General features: G+C 42.0%; 1 protein-coding gene across 8 annotated transcripts in view; it reads left to right on the top strand.

Moving 5' to 3' along the window:
• UTRN (utrophin) overlaps positions 1 to 22,435 on the top strand; it is a 587,017-nt gene that overhangs the window by 140,368 nt on the left and 424,214 nt on the right. For 6 of the 8 annotated variants that reach the window (XM_083176136.1, XM_083176132.1, XM_083176135.1 and 3 more), the window contains 11 exons: positions 357 to 537; positions 2,345 to 2,490; positions 6,727 to 6,939; positions 8,193 to 8,306; positions 10,224 to 10,379; positions 11,689 to 11,859; positions 12,888 to 13,067; positions 14,164 to 14,319; positions 15,361 to 15,510; positions 17,880 to 18,041; positions 20,861 to 20,989. In XM_083176136.1, coding sequence (XP_083032262.1) covers positions 357 to 537; positions 2,345 to 2,490; positions 6,727 to 6,939; positions 8,193 to 8,306; positions 10,224 to 10,379; positions 11,689 to 11,859; positions 12,888 to 13,067; positions 14,164 to 14,319; positions 15,361 to 15,510; positions 17,880 to 18,041; positions 20,861 to 20,989 — 1,758 coding nt within the window. The remainder of the gene's footprint in view (positions 1 to 356; positions 538 to 2,344; positions 2,491 to 6,726; positions 6,940 to 8,192; positions 8,307 to 10,223; positions 10,380 to 11,688; positions 11,860 to 12,887; positions 13,068 to 14,163; positions 14,320 to 15,360; positions 15,511 to 17,879; positions 18,042 to 20,860; positions 20,990 to 22,435) is intronic. The other 2 variants (XM_083176141.1, XM_083176133.1) reach the window with 1 other exon arrangement.

Genomic DNA, 22,435 nt, shown 5'->3' with positions numbered 1-22,435 from the left:
TATGCATACTCCATGTGCTTCATATATAATTTACTGTACTCTAATGATTCTCTTCTATTGCACAATGCTTTATCATACTGTGTTGTGTTTGTCCAGGTATCTACCATTGCATTTCTGTTATGACTTCCTATGTACAACTCACCACTGCAAACCACTTGTGGTGCCTTATAATTAAAATAATATTAATAATAACTTTATAGTTTATGGTTTTGCTGTAGCATGCTATGTTATGCAGGAAGTTCTGTCAGTGGCTTGTGGCTCAAAACTTTTTTGCAAGAAGTACACATGGATGGACTATACTTTTACATAGTCCCACTCACCAGCAACATATTTTGATTTATCATTCTATTTTGCAGCTACGGTTGAACAAACTCTGTGACCTCTACACACAAATCGAGCATTTGAAATCAAAAGCCACATCACTAGGCTTCCAACCTGCAGCTCCAGCTTTTATTGAAACCAGTCTGAACAACTTCGCCGACCGCTACGGAAAAGTGAAAAATCAAATGGAACAAGAGGTCCAACTAATTCAGAAAGGTTGGTCACACTTTTCAGTTAGACATAGGTTACTTACTAACAAATTCTTACATGTATTTTAACCAAAGCAGCCAAACAAAAACACACTGTACTGCGCGTTAAGCATGAAACCATTATATTAAACATTTTCGGAAGCTGCTGGTTTCCCCTATGTTTTGGGTCTTATTCAGATCTGATTGCAGTACAAATTTGTTCTCAAAGTAGGCAATACCATGTGCACTGCAGGTGGGGCAGATGGAACATGTATAGAGAGAGTTAGATTTGTCTGAGTTATTTTGTTTCTGTGCAGGGTAAATATAGGCTGTATTATTTTTACATTGCAATTTAGATTTCAGTTTCAACACACCCCACCCAAATTTAACTCTCTATGCACATGTTACATCTGCCCCACCTGCAGTGCACATGGTTTTGCCCATTTTGAGAACAAATTTGTACTGTGCTCAGATCTGAATAAGGGCCATAATCTAATTATAAGGCATTCAGGGGCAGATGTATTATGGATAATAAAGAGGTAATAAATTGGAAGGTGATAATGCACCAACCAATCAGCTCTTAACTGTCAAGTCACATGACAGAATCTGACTGGCTGCTGCGTTATCACCTTCCCCTCTATCACGTCACCAGGATGAATATGCCCCCTCAATGTATATTTGAAGTTGTCATTTATACAAGCTACAAAAACTGCTTGTGTCCTTACTATTTGATCTTCATTAATTAAGAAAGGCACGAGAAAATTCCAAAACGTTATGCAAAATAAACTCATATATACAGTGTAGAAATATCAAGGCATGGAGAGAGATAAAAGTGTCAACCAATCAACTCCTACCCTCATTTTTCAAAAACTGCCTGTAAAATGAGAGGTAGAATCTAATTGGTTAGTACTTTGATCTCCACCATTGATGGTAAACAATCTAATATCTTTCGTTAATTATCCATGGTTTGTAACCATTGATGGTCAACTCCATCAACACTCCAAGGGTGAGATTAATAGGATGAGAGATTCAGAAAGTGAGAGTTTTGGTGAGAAATCTACAGGATTTTTTTTAAAGCGGCAATCATTTACACTGCTTAACTAGTGTGATTTTGCAGTGTAAATGATTGCCGCTTTAAAAAAACCTGGAGATTTCTTACCAAATCTCTCACTTTCTAATTCTCTAATCCTATTGAATCTCACGGCGGGATGTTGTAACATCCGCGGCCCCCTTCGCCGGCTACCGCATTATTAATAACGGCATATGCTATAACATATGCCGTTATTCATGCAAGGGACAGCTCTTGCGATAAGAGCTGTCACTTGCGATGCGGTGCCGGCACTGGACTTCCGGGTCTGTGACCCGGGAGTCCATCTGCGCATGCGCAGACCCCGGCGCCGGCCGCAGGGCACGCTGGGAGGGATCCGTGACGGATCCCTCAAACAGCGCTGCGGTAAGAAGCCCATAGGCTTCTGCAGGGATTCGCCAGCTTTAGCTGGCGATTCCCTCCGCAGCGCTGACACTGCGGAGGGGGCATATAGCATATAGAAATGCGGTAGAAACCCCGAAAACGGGGTTTTTACCGCATTTCTGCTATATAGCATCCCGCCCCCTATGTCTCAATTTGAAGTGTTGGGAGTTATGGTATCACGCTATAACTTATGTCATTCACACATAACTCTGACCATCTTTCATAAGCATTTCTATTCATACATTCGCAACTATAATTATTGCAAAGGTAGAATGTGCTGATTTAAGATGTGAATTTAAGAGTGGATTTAAATGGCCCTGATTGAATTCTACTTGTAATCCTATTATACTTGTAATATCTGCAGCCATGGAATACCAGCCCAGCCAACAGTACCTAGATACCCGGACATTATTAAAAGAAACATTAGTGGATTGTCAGCACAATCTCCAGTCCCAGTTGACCGGTCTCTGTGATCCTGCCGCAGTGGAGTTGGCTCTTCAGCAGGCAAAGGTGAGCTTTTGGCAATGGTTTTCTAATGATAAATTATTGTTTCTGAATATTTGTCAGTTTTAATTTATTTTAAAGTTTTATCTTTGTTTCACATGTTTTTTTTTAGGTGTGTATGTTTAGTTAAGTGTTCCTAAAAATGTATCCAACTGAAATCATTATGGTTTGTGGCATATATACTTCAAGCCTAGAAGTATGTACATGTATGCCTCATATATGAGATATGCAGCTTAACAGTGGGCCTGATTCAGAGTAGAAAGGAAACCTGTGCTGAATGGGTCCTGCATGGTCTCCAAGTGTCCCCAAGCTGCAGTATGGCTGCTCTACAATACGGGAGCACCACATTTTATAGCCCCAGTGGTGGGAAACTCCAGCTTTCCTGTGTAAAGGTGCCCATACACGTTACAATTATTGTATACAAAATAGCATCTCATCGAATCTCAGTTTTTACGATGAGATCAGATGAGATGAGATCTAGTACAAAGAGAATGTGCAGCACATACTTTTTGTACTAGATCTCATCTCATCTGATCTCATCGCAAAACCGAGATGCGATGAGATGCGATATTGTATACAATATTGTATACAATAATTGTAACGTGTATGGGCACCTTTACCTCATGTTTTTGCATAGTGAGCTATTGTTGCGGACACAGCAGCGGACCACAGAAGCTGGCAATAAAGGACTAGAAACACAAGTCTCTCCAGGCAGCATTAGCATCTTATTTACACACAGATACAGCTGCATCTGCTTTGAAAGACGCAGCTGTATCTGTGTGTACATAACTGAACCAGACCAAGTATTAGCAGCATATGCTAAAGTCTTATTAATGTATATTCAGGGGCGTTTTAAAAGAGGAGGAGGCCTCTATTACAAAAATCTGTGCAGTGTGGGCCCTCTTGCACTCAGGAGCCCCTGTGCATTGCGGACACTGCACCCATTATAAATATGCCACTGTGTATTTTTTTTTTACATAATACTATTACAAAGTTACAAATAGGATAAAAGGGAATAGTGTTGCGAATGTTATTAATAGATACAGCAGAATCCAGGTGGGCACTCTCGTCTCCGAGGTTCAATACTGGCATTGTGCCAGAATCTACTGTGCATGGTCTCTGGAGAAATGGCGTCTGTCATGTGTCTGTCATGTTCTGGAGACTGATTTCACTACTGTACATTTTTGGGTGATTTGTAGTAAAAATGCAGTGCCCGGCGTGGGTCTTTGGAAAGGGGAGTATTAAAACATGGGTGCAGAGTGCGCGGTGTGGGTCCCAGGGGCCGGTGCACACCGCACACATTGCACCCATTATATAAACACCTAAAATCTTTCAGGTGCCATGGTTGGATTGGAAGATATGTCTGGATTTTAGAGAGCAATCCATTTGGGAGCAATGGGTCTAAATCAACATGGATTGCTAAATAGAAAAATAGCTAATCAAATGACTGCGCATGCGCACTGTATATATTGTGAATATGGGAGCGCAAATTGTGACAGAAAAATTCATATCCCCTCACAGTTTGACTGACAGGAGGCCTGCGATTGGGGGTGGTAAACTGACGTTTGCTGGGAGTGGTTGGAAAAACACTGGAGTGCCCAGGCATTTTTAAGGAGGGTCTGTAACGTCAGCTATGACCACTTCCAGCCAGTCTTGGTCACAGATTAGTTGAAGCCTAAAGGTGCCCATACACGTTACAATTATTGTATACAATATTGTATACAATATCACATCTCATTGCATATCGGTTTTGCGATGAGATCAGATGAGAGGAGATCTAGTACAAAAAGTATGTGCTGCACATACTTTTTGTACTAGATCTCATCTCATCGCAAAACCGAGATCGGATGAGATGCGATATTGTATACAATATTGTATACAATAATTGTAACGTGTATGGGCACCTTCAGATTTGCACAGATGGCAAAGTCCTTTAGAAGGTTTGTGAATTGCAAATGGATTTGTAAGCAGATAATGATTAGAGATCCATACGCAATTCTCTTGCAATTTAGCAAGGAGCGTTTTCTCTTTCTGTCTGGGCTGCAGCTTGCTCCTCACAATCCACCGCGAATCTCACATAAGCAATCCATGCTGAATTAGCCCCAATGTGAAGCTGTACACCTCACTCAAAATACGGTAGCTCAACATTGCAGCACAAGTCTATGGTCATATTAACCGGCAAAGTGGTCAGCACGCCGACTCCTCAAGCCCATTGCTCAGAACTGAATTGCCCCCTTCAGATTTAAGGTAAACCACTTGTGTGAAAGTATATATGCGCTTCAAAGCTCAGATCAGGGGACGTGAAAAAAAAACAGTTCTAAAGAAGGTAGCGCCTGTGTCATTACAGACAGCTTGCTACTTACTTTGAATTATATAAATGTTTTGTTTTCCAAGTGTGTATTTCATAGCTAGACATATGCAAACAATACTTCTGCTGTTATCTTTGGGGAAGAACAAGCTCATTATTTCAATCAAGTAATGCTTTGCTCATAGCTGGAGCTCCACCATAGGTGGCATAAACTTCTGACAGGCCTTACTGCACAATTTTGTTTCTATAGCAACGATGCAGTATAAACACAATAAATCTTTGCACTGCTACTTTGCTCTACATCGCTTATTTCCTGCAGGGGACTTTCTGTCCTATGCTATCTGTGTTATCTAGGTCCATTTAATTTTTACAGTAAAGTTGCTGTTTCACTTTACTGTTTGTATAATGCTGCCCATACACTTGTGAGATTGTGCTACAAGTGTGGCTGGATACACTAGCCGTATTTGGTGTTAATTTGGTACAAACCTTTATGGAAGAAAAATAACTTATTTTTAACGTCTAATCACTGTGGAATACCACCCATATAAAATATAATTCAGTCCATCATTGTTATTATTCGGGCACATTCAATCAAGGCTCATAGGTCAAAATGACATTGATATTTTAACACATGATGAAGTCTCGGTGAGATGAAACGCATTGGGTACTATTTCTTTGTTGACTGCCTACATCAATTGTAAACAACTGTTAAAGACATCAATCATTAACAACTGTCAAAACAAGAGAATTGTAATAAATATTTGGATATGCCATGATTTGTTAATGGACATTATTTTATTTTTAATTATTTTATTTATTATCTTATCCATTTGGTTTTGGTAGTTTGGGGGCGCTAATCTCACTATTGTTACTGCGTGTGTGTGTGTGTGTGTGTGTGTGTGTGTGAGTGTGTGTGGAGTAGCAGGCACTGTCTTTTACAAAATGTAATAATAACAGGTCCATCCATGTATGGAACTCACACAGACTTCTCTCATAAATTAATTACATGACAGCCAGTTTAAGCAGCAACATTTCAAGGTTTAGTCCACATCTTCTGGCAACACAAGTTTCATACATACTAAAATGGCTTACCTTAACTGGGATTCCCCGGAGGCTGGGGGCAGAGAGGGGTACACTAGGCGGCTTGGAAGTGAAGGGTATTAAAAGGAAAGATGTATGTATATAACTTGTGCTACCTAAAGATGGAGAATAAACCTTGAAATGTCATTGCTTTAACCAGTGGTTTATACCTAGGTAATAAGTGGTAATATTACATCTGCCTTAAGACAAAGTGGACTGTGTTACTATATGGTGATTTAAGACATTGATAAGGACCCTGAGTGAGAATTTCATGCATATACAGGCTTGATTCATGTAATATTGATACCTGTACTACCCACAGCGGCACAAACTACTGTTTGTTTTATATTATGTGTATGTGTTTGTGTGCCTTGTGAGTCTTACGCAGATTTGTGATGAGAAGTTACGTTTTTCGTATTCTAAGAGCCCTCCAGCAAAAAAGAGTTGTCCTTCCTCTTTATAATGACATGATAAGGGAAATCCTGAAAACATGCACTCTATGAGGGTCATATTTGAGAAACACTTCTATAGACTGAAAGCTTGAAGGCAGGGCCTTTTTTCCTTGCTGACTGTTATTACTCAGTCTTGTTTTATTACGGTGTTCCTACAGTGCAATGGAGAATAAAATAAATATTCCTGAATAAATAAAAATAAATGACTGTCTTGTGTATTGAATCCAGCTGTTCTGTATGTACTGTAGAATGGAAGAATGTAAGAAGACAAAATCAATAAAGGTCACATGATTATGAGGAAGAAAGTAAAATTTTTGTCATATTTGTATTCTTTTCTAGAATATCCTCCGCCATATAGTAGGTATACATACAGAACATGACTGTCTTCCTTTTTGTTTGCAGATTCTTACACAGACGTTAGATGACCAAAAACTAAACATTGACACGCTGTACTCGGAAACCAGGCTGCTTGAGAAGCGAGCCCCGGAGGACAAGACGGCAGCTTACATGAACGAGTGTAGGGACATAGAGGAACAGTGGAGCAAGCTGAGGAGTATCTGTTCTGACCAGCTCTATATTCTGGAGGACATTTCTTCCAAGCTGGGTTCATTTGAGGTAAAGCAAACAATGACAGATAATTATTTATTGGATCTAATACACTAATACTAATACAGGGTTATGTAGGATACTGCTTTGTGAGGTGCCATTTATTTGCTGTAAAAGAGAAGCAGAGTATGGTTCAATTAAGCTTGGCGAAGCTCAGGCAGGCAGTGTCTCAATGAGCGTGGGTGAAATGGGACTAACAAGGCAGGAGCACAGGTTCCACCATCCCATTACTCAAATCCCAAATAGTCTGGACTCCTGACTTCCAGCAGTGATGATGATCCATGGTCACAGAGCAGGTGCCACTGTGTGAGTGTAACACTGACACTCCAGTTCACACAGCCACCTAGCACTGCAGTCCTACTCCTGCTTAAACGGGTGGGTGTGGATGAAGGGGCGGCTGGAGTGGGCAGCATGACCTCCCTTAGGTCATGTAGTGCACTGCTGGGCCACAGCTGTGCTGAATGCTTCTAGTGCTCGGCACTGCCTGGCAGAGGAACCAAAACCTGCGCATATACAACCTAATCCTGGAAACCCAAAATTCAGATCCCACCGTTTTTTAGTCAAAGTAACAAGATCCCACCCACTCTAATCCTGGGATTGGCCTCCCTTTTACTTGTATCTGGTAAAAATAAAATAAGACACTCTGTAGCGGTGGTTGATATGAAATTCCAGCAGTTAGAACTCCAACAGAAGACCGACCGTGGAATCCCAACTGACAACATTCTGACAGATCTCGATAATTATTTTTGCCCTACCCCTATTCGCCTCCTCCCGCAGCCTAACACTAACCTGACCCAGATTTGAACCCTAATTTTATTCCTTTGTGACCAAAAATACTAATACTAATCCTAAATCCCTGCTGTACATCTCTGATGCTTAGAGACTTGTACAGGATATATATTGCGCATGCATAGATCTCTGTCTCGTTGACAGTCGCAGTGCCTCCTAAGCTGCAGCATGATTGGCATGCGCCCTATTTGATGCACCGGCATCAAATGGGCATCCTGTGGCATCAACATAATATTGTACAGCCATTGTGTACAAAGATGCAGTTACTGTGGAAATGTGTTTAACTGTATCAGGCACAACATTCGAGAAAAAGCAACACATTGTATCCGTTCAGATTTCATGTACTCTATTCATGTTTTGCTATTTTTATTTCTTAAATAATACATTAATCTCCATGTTATAGACACCTCATTCGTAACCATTTACTGCCTGAAATGTGACATGGGATTGTGTGTCTTCTATTCATTTTTCAGGCTGATTCCAAATCTGTGCAGAAATGGATCAGTGAGGCAAAAGATTTTGTTTTAAACCAACACACATCCTTGGAAGATCCTGAAGTACTACAGAGGCAGCTGGACCAGTGCATGGTAAGATATAGGGGTCTGGGACGGATATTAGACAGCACTTACATCGACAGCCATTACATCGCCACCATTAGTTCGACAGCTCAATAGGTCGACATGGTTTTAGGTCGACATACCATTAGGTCGACATGTCATTAGGTCGACATGTCATTAGGTCGACAGCTCATTAGGTCGACAGCTCATTAGGTCGACACTACCATTAGGTCGACAGTGTCTATGTCGACAGTCAAAAGGTCGACATGGGTTTTTTCACTGTTTTTTGGCCGAAATGTCGACACCATCGACATGGACACAGTTTGAAGTGTACCGTAGCCCCTCGCATCGCTCGCGATGCTTCGGGCACGGTGCCTCGTTGCGCTCGGCACACTATTTTATTCTCCTACCACGCCCTAGTGGATAGTAGGGCATGAAATACCGCCTGTCGGCACATGTCGGCTCAAAAAACAGTGAAAAAACCCATGTCGACCTTTTGACTGTCGACATAGACACTGTCGACCTAATGGTAGTGTCGTCCTAAAAACATGTCGACCTAATGAGCTGTCGACCTAATGACATGTCGACCTAATGGTATGTCGACCTAAAACCATGTCGACCTATTGAGCTGTCGAACTAATGGTGTCGATGTAATGGCTGTCGATGTAAGTGCTGTCTAACAATAGTCCGGATACCAAGATATAGATGTGCGGTAAATGAATGAGGGCCGCATAAACTTGAATTTTGCCGCTGTAACCCTTGTTTTCTGTCCAGGTGCAGATAGATGTCTCTTTAAAAGATGTGCTTTACTGTTACAGTGTAATTGTTTTCGCATGGCCCTTCATACTTTGGATGGCTCATCCTTAGTCATGTTGTTGTCCACCTTTTAGATGGCTGCATTTTTTTATATAGCTTCCGCCATTTTTATTTATTGCAATTTAATAAGTCTAATTTGTGCCTTATCAAGCTCAGCCTTACGATATAAAGGCACAGCTGAAAAACATAGAAGGCAACCAAAATAATACAACAATATTTAGTACAAGTTAGTAGTAGGAGAACATAGAGAAGCCAATAAATTGGATTCGGATTGTTAGATCGACAGTCAATTGGTCGGTCACTATTGGATGACATTCAATAGCTCGATACATGATCAAGGTCAACATTGCCAAACGTTCGACATGAGTTTTGCACTTTTTTTTTCATCTGTAAAGATCTACCAACATGGACACCTTAGAATTGTCGCACCTCGCTGCGCTCAGCACACTATTATGAAATAACTCTATGCCCACTTGGATCGTGAAGTAAGAACAAGTCTGTTTAAAATAAATCATGAAAAACGCATGGTAACCTTTTGCTTGTGTCGATCTTTTGGCACATAGACCATGCTGACTTTTATCGTGTGTCGACCTTTTGACTGTCGTTCAATCGTGGTCAACTTATTTACCGCCAACCTAGACACTAGTCTACCAATCGACCCAATCCCCAGAGTCAGCAGAAGGTGAATGACATTTAGAAAAAGGGACAAAAAAGCTGTGTGTCGCACAGGATATCAAAATGCTAAAAGACTTTCTATAAACACCAAACAGCACATGCAGTAATAAGAACAACCTGAAAATGTCCCTGCAAGAGGTCAGCTGGTGACCCTTATATACTGTACTGATACAATTAACATTTAAAATAGGCTTTGCTCTTACCTGTTAACATGTATAATTGGAATTTTCCATCTATAGTAAATAATAATTTCAGTCACATCAAACCTCATTCATTGGTTACATGTACTTGGGAATGAAATCCTCTGTTGATAACACAAAGTGTAAAAATAGCATGAATTGCAGAGGGCGAGACATTCCTTACAGAAATAGTGTCCGTCTGTTTCTGTAGCAGGAGTTGTGGCCTATTTTTGTGTTGTACCGAGAGATCACATTCATTCTTTTGCAAACTTTCTAGGCTCTGGTGAATGAGATGGAAGCTGTGGAAGGATGTTTGAACAGGCTAACCGACGTGGAGACAGGACTTAGGAGCCACCCCGACGCTATGATCCACACTTGGGTGCTGCCGAGGCTGGCTGACCAGCAGGCGCAGTGGGAGAGACTGAGCAAGCAGGTAAGCTGAGCATGTGCCAAATATTCCCTTGGAATGTAAGCTTTCACGAGCAGGGCCCTCTTCCCTCATGTGCTTTTCCTTCTCTTACTTAAACCTCTGCGATGGCAGCAAATCCTGCAGGTTTCTGCCAAGCTGATACTTATACAGGTTGAGTATCCCCTATCCGAAATGCTCGGGACCGCGAGCATTTCGGATAGGGGAATTTTCCGGTTTTTAGAATATTTTTTTGCAGCCATACTTACCTGTCCCCTGATGGTCCCCGGGCATCCCTCGGCGTCCGAGCAGTCCCCGGGCGTCCACAGCAGGCCTCCGGCATCTTCTCCTGGTCTCCAGCGGTCCCAGGAATGCATTGCGCGAGTGTGCGCGCGCACCGGTGACGTCACCGGCGCGCGCGCACACTCGCGCAATGCATTCCTGGGACCGCTGGACACCCTGGAGAAGATGCCGGAGGCCTGCTGTGGACGCCCGGGGACTTGGTAAGTATGAAAAGAGGGTTAGGGGGTTAAAAAAAAAAAAAAATTCGAATGATTCCAAAAACCACGGTTTTTGGAATAATTCGGATAAGGGATGTCCGGATACCGGATACTCAACCTGTAGTATTCCAGTGTCCTCTGCTGATGCAGCTACGTTCAGTGCCGGTGCAAGGCGCCGGTGAGCCCCAGGCGGGGGGGGGGGCGCCCCGGCGCTCACCCGCTCCACGGGAGGGGGGTGGGGAGGAATACGCACGCCGTGCTGCCCCGTGGGGGGGGGGTGGGTGATGCGGCCGGCGCGCTGATTTGGGTGGGGGGAGAGGGATACGGCGGCATGTAAAGTCTTATATTTCCCACAATTCACTTTGCCACTCCTGGGAGTGAGAACCTAAATGCAGGTGCTGGCATCTGGTCGCACCTGACAGACGCAGCAATTGAATAGCTCCTTATGGTGCACAGGAGAGTCAGCTGCTGGTGCTAAAATTGAATTCTCCCTTAGAAGCTGTTTGGTTAGTTCTTTATCTCTCTTCACTTTATTTCTCTCCAAGTTTGATTTATCTCTTTATCTCTTGGTCTAAAGCAGCTGTTATCTTTGGCCTGTGTGCTGCTGCCTCTGAAAACCACTTAATTTTGATATGACAAGCAATGAGTGTAGTCTGACAGGATTCCAGTGTTGCCTCTGGCTGGAAATCAGAGTATTTCATTTTAGTTGAGTTATTTTGTATATTGTGCCAATTACTTATTCCTTATATGTATACAGTTTAGCTTTCTGCGAGAACTGTGCTGACCACCATACACGTGCAATCGCATCCAATGCTATGTCACTGTTTGCTTTTCAGGTAATTCATCAGATGAACAGGTTGTCTGAAAGTCAGGAGAAGGCTGTAAATTTGAAGAAGGACTTGGCAGAGATGCAAGAATGGATGACGCAGGCTGAAGAAGAATATTTGGAGAAAGATTTTGAGTACAAGTCTCCAGAAGAGCTTGAGAGTGCTGTAGAAGAAATGAAAGTAAGCAAATTACTATGGCCTGGACAGAATGATTAGTAATGTCTTATATATACACACAGACACAACTACTAATTCTAGTGGTCGGAATTAATTGGTAAATAAAAGCACTTATGGGGTTTTTTCAGTCATAGGGCAGTATTCAATGACAATATTCTCCTTGCATGGCGAGCCTTTTTTTTTCGCTCGCCATGCACTCGCCGTGTTTTTGCGGAGATTCTCCATGTTTGGAGATTCTCCGCCACGGCACTTTAGATAGTATTCAATGTGACTGAGACTCGCCGCCCCTCGCGGCGAGTCTCAGCCAATCCAGCGTATGAGGTGACGCTGCAGGGAGCCTGAGGACGGCGGCAGGCAGGGAAATGGAAGTCTCCCTGCCTGCCCCAGAATGTATGTGGGGGGGAGGTGGGCTCCCCGGGAGCCAGGCAGCACGTGCTGCCCCCCGGGGGGTGCCAGCAGGGGACGTGTATTCACTGCTCCCGATCATGCATATGTAATGATCGGGTGCAGTGAATATATGAATATCTAATGAGCGGCTCTGCTCCCGGCCCCCTGCTGGCTGCTCTGTGTAAAAAAATATATATATATATTTTAAATTATTTAAAAATAGCATGCCCTTTCACAGAATACAATTCCTGATTTTTTGACACCAAAATTAAAACAAAAAAACTTTTATTTTAAAAGTTCACATTCCACTTCTCCATGAAAAGATGGAGAATTGCTACACAGAGAGACACAGCGAAAATCACTTAGTAAGACGGCGAGAAGTGCACGTTGAATAGGGTTGCTCGCTTTTTGAGAGCAAAAGTCTCAGTCCAACGCGAGAAAAGCACAAACTCGCCATAAAACACGGAGAATTTTTCTCATTGAATACTGCCCATAGTGCCATGTCCCCAGACACAATTCTCTCCTAAAATGAAATCCTTACGGTCTTTGTTTGGGTCGTGTGGTTCATGTTCTTTAATCTACTCTTTTTCAATAAATATTTTTTTTCTTAAGATGATGTAAGATAATATTACTGATATTTACAGAGAGCGAAAGAGGATGTGTTGCAGAAAGAGGTGCGAGTGAAAATCTTGAAGGACAACATCGTGACAATGGCTGCCAAAGGGCCTTCTGGTGGCCAAGACCTGACATCTGAGCTAAAGGAGGTCTTGGACAACTATCAGCTCCTGTGTAACAGGATCCGGGGAAAGTGCCACACATTGGAGGTACTGCCCAGCCTATATCTTCTAATGTAGAACTGTTACAGTGACCAATTTAAGAGATATTTGCCTTCACAGTAGGGTAGGTTACCCATCGATGGTTATCATCGATGATAACACTGATGGGAAAACTCAATGGTAAGAATATAACTGCAAGGTAACCTTTGATGGTTTCACCCACTGATGGTTGACCATGCTTTAAAATTCAGTAGGCTGTGGGCCAATGAGAGCTCAGGGGTGGGCTTTGCAGGAATAGCTGGGGCAGAGATCAGCTTTGTGTAAAGTAATTTAGTTAAAACAAATCTGTTAAGTGCTGTTTTTTTGTAGCTGCGATCACTCACAATTGTCCTCTACAGGCAATTGAATTGCCTGTAGAGGGAAAAAAATCAAGCAAAATGTCACAGGAAATCATGTTGTTGTTTTTTTTTTTTGGGGGGGGGGGGGGGGGTTCCCCCTATGAATATAAGGCTTTCCTGGGCATATATGCCGTGAATATTGATATCATTAGCCCCATACTGCTTATTTACTGAGGATTTGGGGTTTAATTGCACTTTAACTTTAACACAGGTGATATATAGATGATAGATGGGGTGATAATATGTAATTTAAAAATACACAAAACTTACTTTACACTAATAACAAAGAATGGAAAAAAAGGCTTCCAATATGTCAGTGTTTTGTGGGGTTTTTTTGCAGATTTTTTTTTATCTAGATACAGTATTAATATTATGGTTTTGTTTAACTTTACAAATAACCTTTAAAATAATTTTTGGGCATTTGTTTCCTGGTAAAACATCAATTAGCCAAATTCCATTGAATTTAGGTCAACAGAACGTCTTCATGTCCCGAAAGCCTTTATCACTCATTGATATATTAATGAGATTCACTACCATTCAAGTAAATTGAGTTTGAAAACACTTCATGGCACTTTCATGTGAAAGAGAAATAGGAATGCCTCCAAATTATGCACATTTTATATGTTTATTTAAAATATAGTTATTTGAAAAGCAACAATTATAATTCCTTACGGGACTGGTTATGAGCAGAAATAGTGTCGCATTTGAGTCTTTGTTACCGACCTTTTTGCCTTATCATTCTTTAGGAAGTGTGGTCCTGCTGGATAGAGCTTCTCCACTTTCTGAACCTGGAGACAGCTTGGCTAAATACATTGGACGAACGAATCCAGCACTCGGAAAACCTCCCTGATAGAGTTGAATCTGTTAGTGAAGCTTTGGAGGTACAGTATCTGCACTTAAAGGTTAGAGCTGACTATTGATTATTGGCATTCCCAAATAGTGGTTAGTTTACTCCCTACTGTATTATACTGTGCTAGTATCTAGTGAAGCTTGCTGTTTGTGTTTTTGGAAATGTTTTTTTTTTTTTTTACGTAGAGGAGCAATTCTTTTTTTAAACTTCCATTTTTATCAGAAGCTTTAATCTGGATGACAGGATCTTAGAGTCAGTCCTCAGGACCCCACACAGTGCATGTTTTGCAGGTCTCACAGAATCAAGTGAAATAATTAGCTCCACCTGTAGATCTTTTAACATGTGTTATGGTGTGTACACGGTGAGATTCCCTTGCTATTCGACTTAAGATTCAACTGCTATACAATCTTTGCAAACTCTGTACTTTTTACATACAATTCTTGCTATCTTGCTAACTACAGTAGATTTGTACTATATAGTCATTGCTGCCCTGTCTATCTGGGTTTCGATTTGTGCTGCCACGGGAGCGCGCATCGGGATCACAAGGCAAAAAACCTGTACGATTTGCATACAATCAAAATATATTGTCAAAATCTCATGCTGGATTGTACCGTGTGTACACAGCATAAGTCAGTAATGAGTGCACCTGTCAGGTGACATGAAAACCGCAGACTGTGTGGGGTGCTAGGGACCACGTTTGAGAACCACTGATCTAGACAGACAATTTCCAGTGATTTTCTAGATAGGAACAGGTCTGCACATCATGTGCTAACATTTTATATAGAATCTGTCCTGCAAATATATACTGTACATACACCATAACCAGAAAAATGGATTTATCACTGTTGTGTTGAGTATTGATTTGCAGGATGTGAATTATGCTCATGAATTTTTTATGTATGTTCAGACTAATGTGTTTTTTTATGTGTGTTTTTTACGGAAAGCTATGATAAAACTGACCAACATAAAGAGAAAGCTCATTACAGATTTGTAATCCCTGATCCTGATAGTTTATTTAATGCACAATATCAGACATATAAGCAGCAATGCTGGTGATGTGAATTGTGGTAATTTTCTGTCTGCAATTCTCCAGACTTTAGAGTCAGTCCTGCGCCACCCGGCAGATAACAGAACACAGATCCGTGAGCTTGGACAAACCTTAATTGATGGTGGAATTCTTGATGACATCATCAGCGATAAGCTGGAGGCCTTTAATGCGCGCTATGAGGAGCTGAGTCATTTAGTAAGTTATTATTACCTATTGTGTGCCAGTTTTCATGCTTTTCTTGCACTTAGATGGTATAAAAAATTAATTCATGCATAATAATGTACTGTGTGCTGACCTATATTAAATTCAGTATATTAAATTATACCACAGTCCATAAGACTAATACAGCGGGAGAAAATTTCCAGTTTACATCGCATATATTATGTGAAATGGATCTGTGTGTGCACAATGAAGAGAGCTGCGTCTATGAAGGCTTGTATGGTTCCTGCACTCACGCTCGTTTGCACCTGCGGAGGTAGAACGTTTGTGGGGGTCACATGTCTGTGCACATACTGGTTGATGATGATGGTCACTGGAGCTGTGAACCTCATATAATGTGCCTTTATGTGTATGTTTCAGCAATTGTTTTGTTAAGTACATCGGATAAAGTTGTTTTTGTTTTGTATTAAAGAGGTTGTGAAAGTTTTATTGATGCCTATAAAAACTTAGGGGTAGATTTGTTAAGCTCCGTGAAGTGATAAAGTGTTTGATTTTTATCACCGACCAATCAGCTATTTATCTATCTATCTATCTATCTATCATTTTTCAAACCAAGCCTGTAACTTCACAGTTAGGAGCTGATTGGCCGGTGATAAAAACCAGGCAGTTTATCACTTTACCGTGCTTAATAAATCTGCCCCTTACAGTTAAATACATTGGAGTGATTGAAGCCAGGGAGCCTTGCAACTGGCTGTACAGGAGAATGCATATGTCCAGCTGCATATAAACCACATGATGCAGCTCTTGGCTGCAGTTAATGGCATATTGGCCCTCATTCTGGTTCACCCGCAAAGCTGCGAAATTCGGGTTATATAAACGCTGCCCGCACGGACGACCACCCCCTGCACACCGATTTCCCTGCATGCATGCAAATGGATGTTTAGCATAAACCCAGGACAGAAGCTGATTGGTTAGGACACTTTTTTAAGATTGATAGCAAGATTGATAGCAAGAATATCACTCATGGTTAAATCATACTTGCCTACTTTTGAAAACGTGTTTCAGGGAGATTATAGTTGGCAGTAGAATTATGCACAGCGCCCTATTGAGGGGGTGTGTCATGCTCCATCCAAAGGGCATGTCTAGTTCCATATATAGAAAGATTGTGAAAAAAGATTGTCAACAAGGCATGTAGAATTGTGCGTGTGTACTGCTACATCTGAGAGGAATCTTCTAAAATGACTTAAATACAAATGTAGACGAGCCCCAAAGCAGTTAGTAAGGGCTACTGTACTTGGTAAAGTGCTGGGAAATGGTGCTGATAATTCAATGTAAATGTATCTATTTCTCATTCCCTTTTTCCCACAAAAATCTAACAGTGTAATGTGGGCTGGGTGAAATGAGGTAGATTGCTAGACTAATGGGGAGAGAGGGAGATTGCTGCTATTTCAGGGAGTCTTATATGTATGTTTTCTGTGGCAAAGGGCTCATCTTTCTACATTATATATAACCATGAAAATCCTCAGAGACACCTTATATCATGTACAGGTTATCCCATATAGTTGCATGTACAGGTTGCATTATCCCATATAGTTGCATGTACAAGTTGCATTATCCCATATAGTTGCATGTACAGGTTGCATTATCCCATATAGTTGCATGTACAGGTTGCATTATCCCATATAGTTGCATGTACAGGTTGCATTATCCCATATAGTTGCATGTACAGGTTGCATTATCCCATAGAGTTGCATGTACAGGTTGCATTATCCCATAGAGTTGCATGTACAGGTTGCATTATCCCATATAGTTGCATGTACATATTGCATTATCCCATAGAGTTGCATGTACAGGTTGCATTATCCCATAGAGTTGCATGTACAGGTTGCATTATCCCATATAGTTGCATGCACATGTTGCATTATCCCTCATAGTTGCATGTACAGGTTGCCTTATCCCATATAGTTGCATGTACAGGTTGCATTATCCCATATAGTTGCATGTACAGGTTGCATTATCCCATATAGTTGCATGTACAGGTTGCATTATCCCATATAGTTGCATGTACAGGTTGCATTATCCCATATAGTTGCATGTACAGGTTGCATTATCCCATATAGTTGCATGTACAGGTTGCATTATCCCATATAGTTGCATGTACAGGTTGCATTATCCCATATAGTTGCATGTACAGGTTGCATTATCCCATATAGTAAGTTATTTGCATGGCATTCAAAGTAAGACTTTTGCTAGTAAGGACCTTGTAATCTCTGTGCTCTGTGAATGAGGAATGCAGCACACACCGGCAGTGAGGAGGAGCTCTGATAGAAGGAAGGTGACTTTGCAGAGTTTGTACTGGAAGCATGAAGCTGAACAGTAGTTCCAAGACTGTTGTTTCTTTACAGGCTGTGAAGCGTCAGATCTCTCTGGAGCAGCACCTGCAGACCCTGCGCGAGGGAGACCACATGTTGCAAGTACTGCAGGAATCCCTGGAAGAGCTGGATAAGCAGCTGACTACATACCTGACGGACAGAGTAGATGCTCTTAGATTGCCACAGGAAGCTCAGGTATCTCAGCAATGCCTGTCGTGTCTGAGAGCTACCTCACATTATTCTATTCCACTGCAACTGAAACACCTCAGAACACATTTGTATTAGAACGGGACTTACTTCACTTTAACTGTAATGTTGATACTGGCATTGAAACAACACATTTTTGTATTAACTCCAGCCATTGTTCTAGCTTCACCTCATACGGAGAGTTCTGCTGATTGCTTCATCTTTCATGCTTTGCACTAGATTTAAGATAGTGATGAGGTTATTTATTATGGGACAAATGCTTAGCTATACTTATCAGGGCTAGTTAGATGTCAGCCACATGGATTTAACGCTAGTCAATTTGCATGTTTGAAATCAGTGGGAACAGACTTATCCAAACTGAAACACTCTGCTGCCCTCTTGTGGAGTAGTGGAATCATTTTTTTACTTGTTCATTCAAATGACTTTAAATACAAATAATAAAAGGGGTTATTCAGACCTGATCTCTGCTCTGCTAAATGGCTGAGCCCTGCGATCAGGTAATCGTCGCCCAACCAAAGTGACATCCCGCCCCACGCAATCTTGCAAATTGCTTAGCAGGACTTGCAAATCCACTCGCAATCACTCACCATTGATTGATTTCCCCAGTGCATGCAGTCTGTTTGTAGCCCAGGATTTATTCAGTGGCTACGATAGAATTCGGCTGAGCGAGGCCTGAGCTGAGCACACGTCCTCCCCTCAAACGCCTGGGCACACCTGTGTTTTCCCTAACACTCCCAGAAAACGTCCGGTTACCATCCCCAAATGCTGGCTTTCTGTCAATCAACTTGCGTACGGCCAGCGGTCAAAAAAGTAGCGGATTTTATCACCGGATGGCCTCACGCAGGCGCCCCACGATACGCAGTCTGTTGATAACATCCAGCCTGCAAATTTGAAAATGAGATCTGAATAACCCCAAAGACCAGTTCTAAAAGATAAACAACTCTGCAATTCTCTATTGTTTTTGACATAGTGAGTTTTTATAAAAATGTTTATGTAGTGCGTTTTCTATTTGATGCATTTGTCATACCATTACCTTAGTCAATAAGGAGTTCTTAGCTAATGTTGTAATAGCCATTTATCGCATGACTCTTCTATGAAACAGGGCATTTCAGGATTTTACAACCATCTACACGTGTGATCTTCAGCATCCTGATCTCAAACATGTAGGTCCAGATGTACGAAGCTTTGAAAAGTGATAAAATGGAGATGGATACATGGGCAGCCAATTTGCTACAACTGTCATTTTTTTAAACACTTTAGCATGGCAGGTAGGAGCTGATTTGTTGGTACTTTATCTCTTTCCACTTTATCACTTTTCAAGGCTTCTTACATTTCTCCCATAAAAACCATTGCAGTCAATATGAGCAGCTATGCACAAACATCCATATAGCTGTATACCTACAGTAATACATTGATCAAGTACAAAACTCATTTCTAATCCTACAATGGGTAAGTACACTTGCCTGCTAATCTATTAAAGGACGATTTTGTTTCTGATTAAAAAAAAAAAAGAAACAAAAAAAAATCTAGGAGTAAAGGACAACTTGATTATGTTGTTTTAGGGCTAAGGGCGGGATGTATTAATATACATCGCCGCCCTTCGCCTGACAGCCGCCGCGATGCTGCCGCATATGTACTAACATATGCGGCTAGCATCGGGTTGCGGTGACGGAGACCCCCGTGATACCTGTGATGTGGTCTGCGGGGGTCTCCGTCACATCCCGGCGGCGGCCAGTGTCCCCTTGCGTCTCCTCCTCCCCCCTGCAGCTGGATGTCCTCCCGGCTGTGACACCTGCTGGTGGAGAAGGAGATCAAAGGAGGACGGGAGGGGGGGGCGTGCGGACGGCGGGCAGCGATAGAAGCCCATTGGCTTCTATAGGGTATCGCCACCCAGAGGGTGCCAGGCGAAGACGGGGCGGATGGATATTGGTACATAGGAAAATGCGGCAAAACCCCTGTTTTACCGCATTTTCCCTTTAGTACATCCCGCCCTTAGACCGAAATTGCATTTCTGTAATATAGTAATAAAAATTTGATTTCTAAATCAAAATTGTAGGAGACACCCCTGACAAACCCCATCTTGCGACTATCCAGTGTTGGGGTTTCTCTGTGCCTACATAAAGTTGTGACTGGTGCAGATCACTTTAATTACAGTTCAGCTGTCAGTAGCAGGAAACATCACACTCAGTGCTGCCCCTGATTGGCGTAGAAGGAACTCCTCCTTTGACGCTAATCAACGATCTGCAGGATCTTCGCAATTTCGTAGAGCAGCGATAAGGTCTGATTAACCTTTTAAGACACAAGTTCAGCAAAAAAGATGCCCAAATCTAGCAGAGTCTCACGGGCAGTGGTTAAAGTGGGGGGAACGAGATGGAACTGAGTTCCACCAATTGTAATGGTGAGGTGGAACTAGTTCAGCCTCCACCTTGCCCCTGCATAGTAATTCAAACGGTAAAGCATTATAGTTTGCAAGGAGGTGCACAAAACCCTACCACTGGCTCTGACTAATAGGGAGGTGGATGGTTAGTTGGCAGTGGGAAAAGAGTTACAACACCTCTTCAGGACCAATTAAGGCTTGGGACCTGGTGCTCTGAAAGGGGCTGTTTGGTGTGACTGAAGCAATGATGTATGTGTACATTTTCCTTTCAACATGTTTATATACAGTATCTACCATGCTTTTCTGTGCTTACTGACATTTGGTATGGCAAGCTAGCGATCTGACAGACCGTGCCCATGCCCTTTGAGAGGTATGCCTTCGGTTTTGCCTGAAATATGCCTCCTAAAGTCTTGAAACTATTTTGTTGCAGAAAATTCAGGCTGACATAAGTAGCCATGAAACAACATTGGAGGAGCTTAAGAAAAATATGCGACCTGCGATATTATCGAATCCAGAGGTCAAGTCCTCACGTGGAGGATCCCAGCTGGATGTACTCCAGGTACTTGGGTTATTTTATGGCATTTCTTAGAGATGTTGAATAATATGACATACATAGCATACAATTGATATATTGATATCTTTATTTGTACTGAGTGTAAGGAAAGTTGTCAGCCTGTCACGCTGGTGTGCCTTGATAGAAGATTCTGACATGTTGATGAATGGGGAAGAGGCTGGGCGGGTGTGTTGTAGCTACAGATGTGCTCATTGGGTGGGATGCAGTAACATCCACAGCACCTCTCCGCCACACATCGCCGGCTACCGCATATATAATAATTCCATATGCAGTAACATATGCAAGTAGGTCCCCGGTGGCCCTCCCCCTCCTCCTGACTGGCAGCCCCCTGCTCAGACGGCTGCAGGGGCTGCCAGGCTCCGCCTCCTCCTCCCTGAACCCAGAAGAGGTGCAGAGAGAGGAGGAGGTCACTGGAATGGGCAGCACAGCTGGATGGTGCTCGGGCAGAGGTGGGGGGGGGGGGTGGATCGATGGGGGTGGCGAAAGGAAGCCCATAGTCTTCTATGGGTTTACACCAACTAGAACTGGTATAACCCCCCACGGTATCAAGCCCCGTTAGCGGCATTTTTTGTTAAGTGCATCCCACCCATTGTGCATTAAGTGTTTCTTGTTTCCATTCATTCAGCTCAACAAAATGGGATTTTGTGAAACCACAGATCAGATATGTTTTCACCATTGGCCTGTGGGTTGGATTGGATGCAGTGCATTCAGACTGAAGGGCTTTTGGGATACTGTGTGGTCCTCTTGTGTAACTATTTTATTACTGTACACCACCCCCATATCTAATCAGTGTATGTATGTGTATATATATATATATATATATATATATATATATATATATATATATATATATATATATACACACACATACACACACACATACACACACACACACACATATATAATATATATATTTTTTTAACTTTTACTTTTTACTGTCGACCGTACGACTGTATTCTTAAGATAATGGGGGTCTAGTCCCCTGCAGCAGTGCAGCTCCCATACAAAGGAATGTGATACCTCATGACTGCGGGGTATTGCACATATACAATGTTCCTGGAAAGAAAACATGTATCTGTGACTGATTCACACCAGCGTGTACCTCTGCATAGCTCTCGCCTTCCTACATTCACTGTGATTGTGCTTGGACTGTGACCCAGGTCTTCCATAACCACAGCATTAGCATTGTGGATTGTGTTTAAAATTACAGGCATTTTTTTTAATTGTTATTTTGTGTATGGTCAGCATTACCACTTGCAGCAAGGCTTATTCAGTTTACGCTGTGGTGCATATGACGCTATAGGATAATATCAAGTCTGTTTTTTCACTTTCCAACACTGCTGTGATATTTGTTTTCTTTTCTCATATGGAGGCACAGTAGACTTAACCTTAAGGTCAGAGCCTTTGCAATCTTATCTTTAAAGCCTGCAG

This window comes from Crinia signifera, chromosome 3, assembly GCF_055691185.1.
Source record: "Crinia signifera chromosome 3, ASM5569118v1, whole genome shotgun sequence".
Lineage (NCBI taxonomy): Eukaryota > Metazoa > Chordata > Amphibia > Anura > Myobatrachidae > Crinia > Crinia signifera.
Note: the sequence above shows the minus strand (reverse complement) of the source record. Positions and strands in the feature narration are given on the sequence as shown.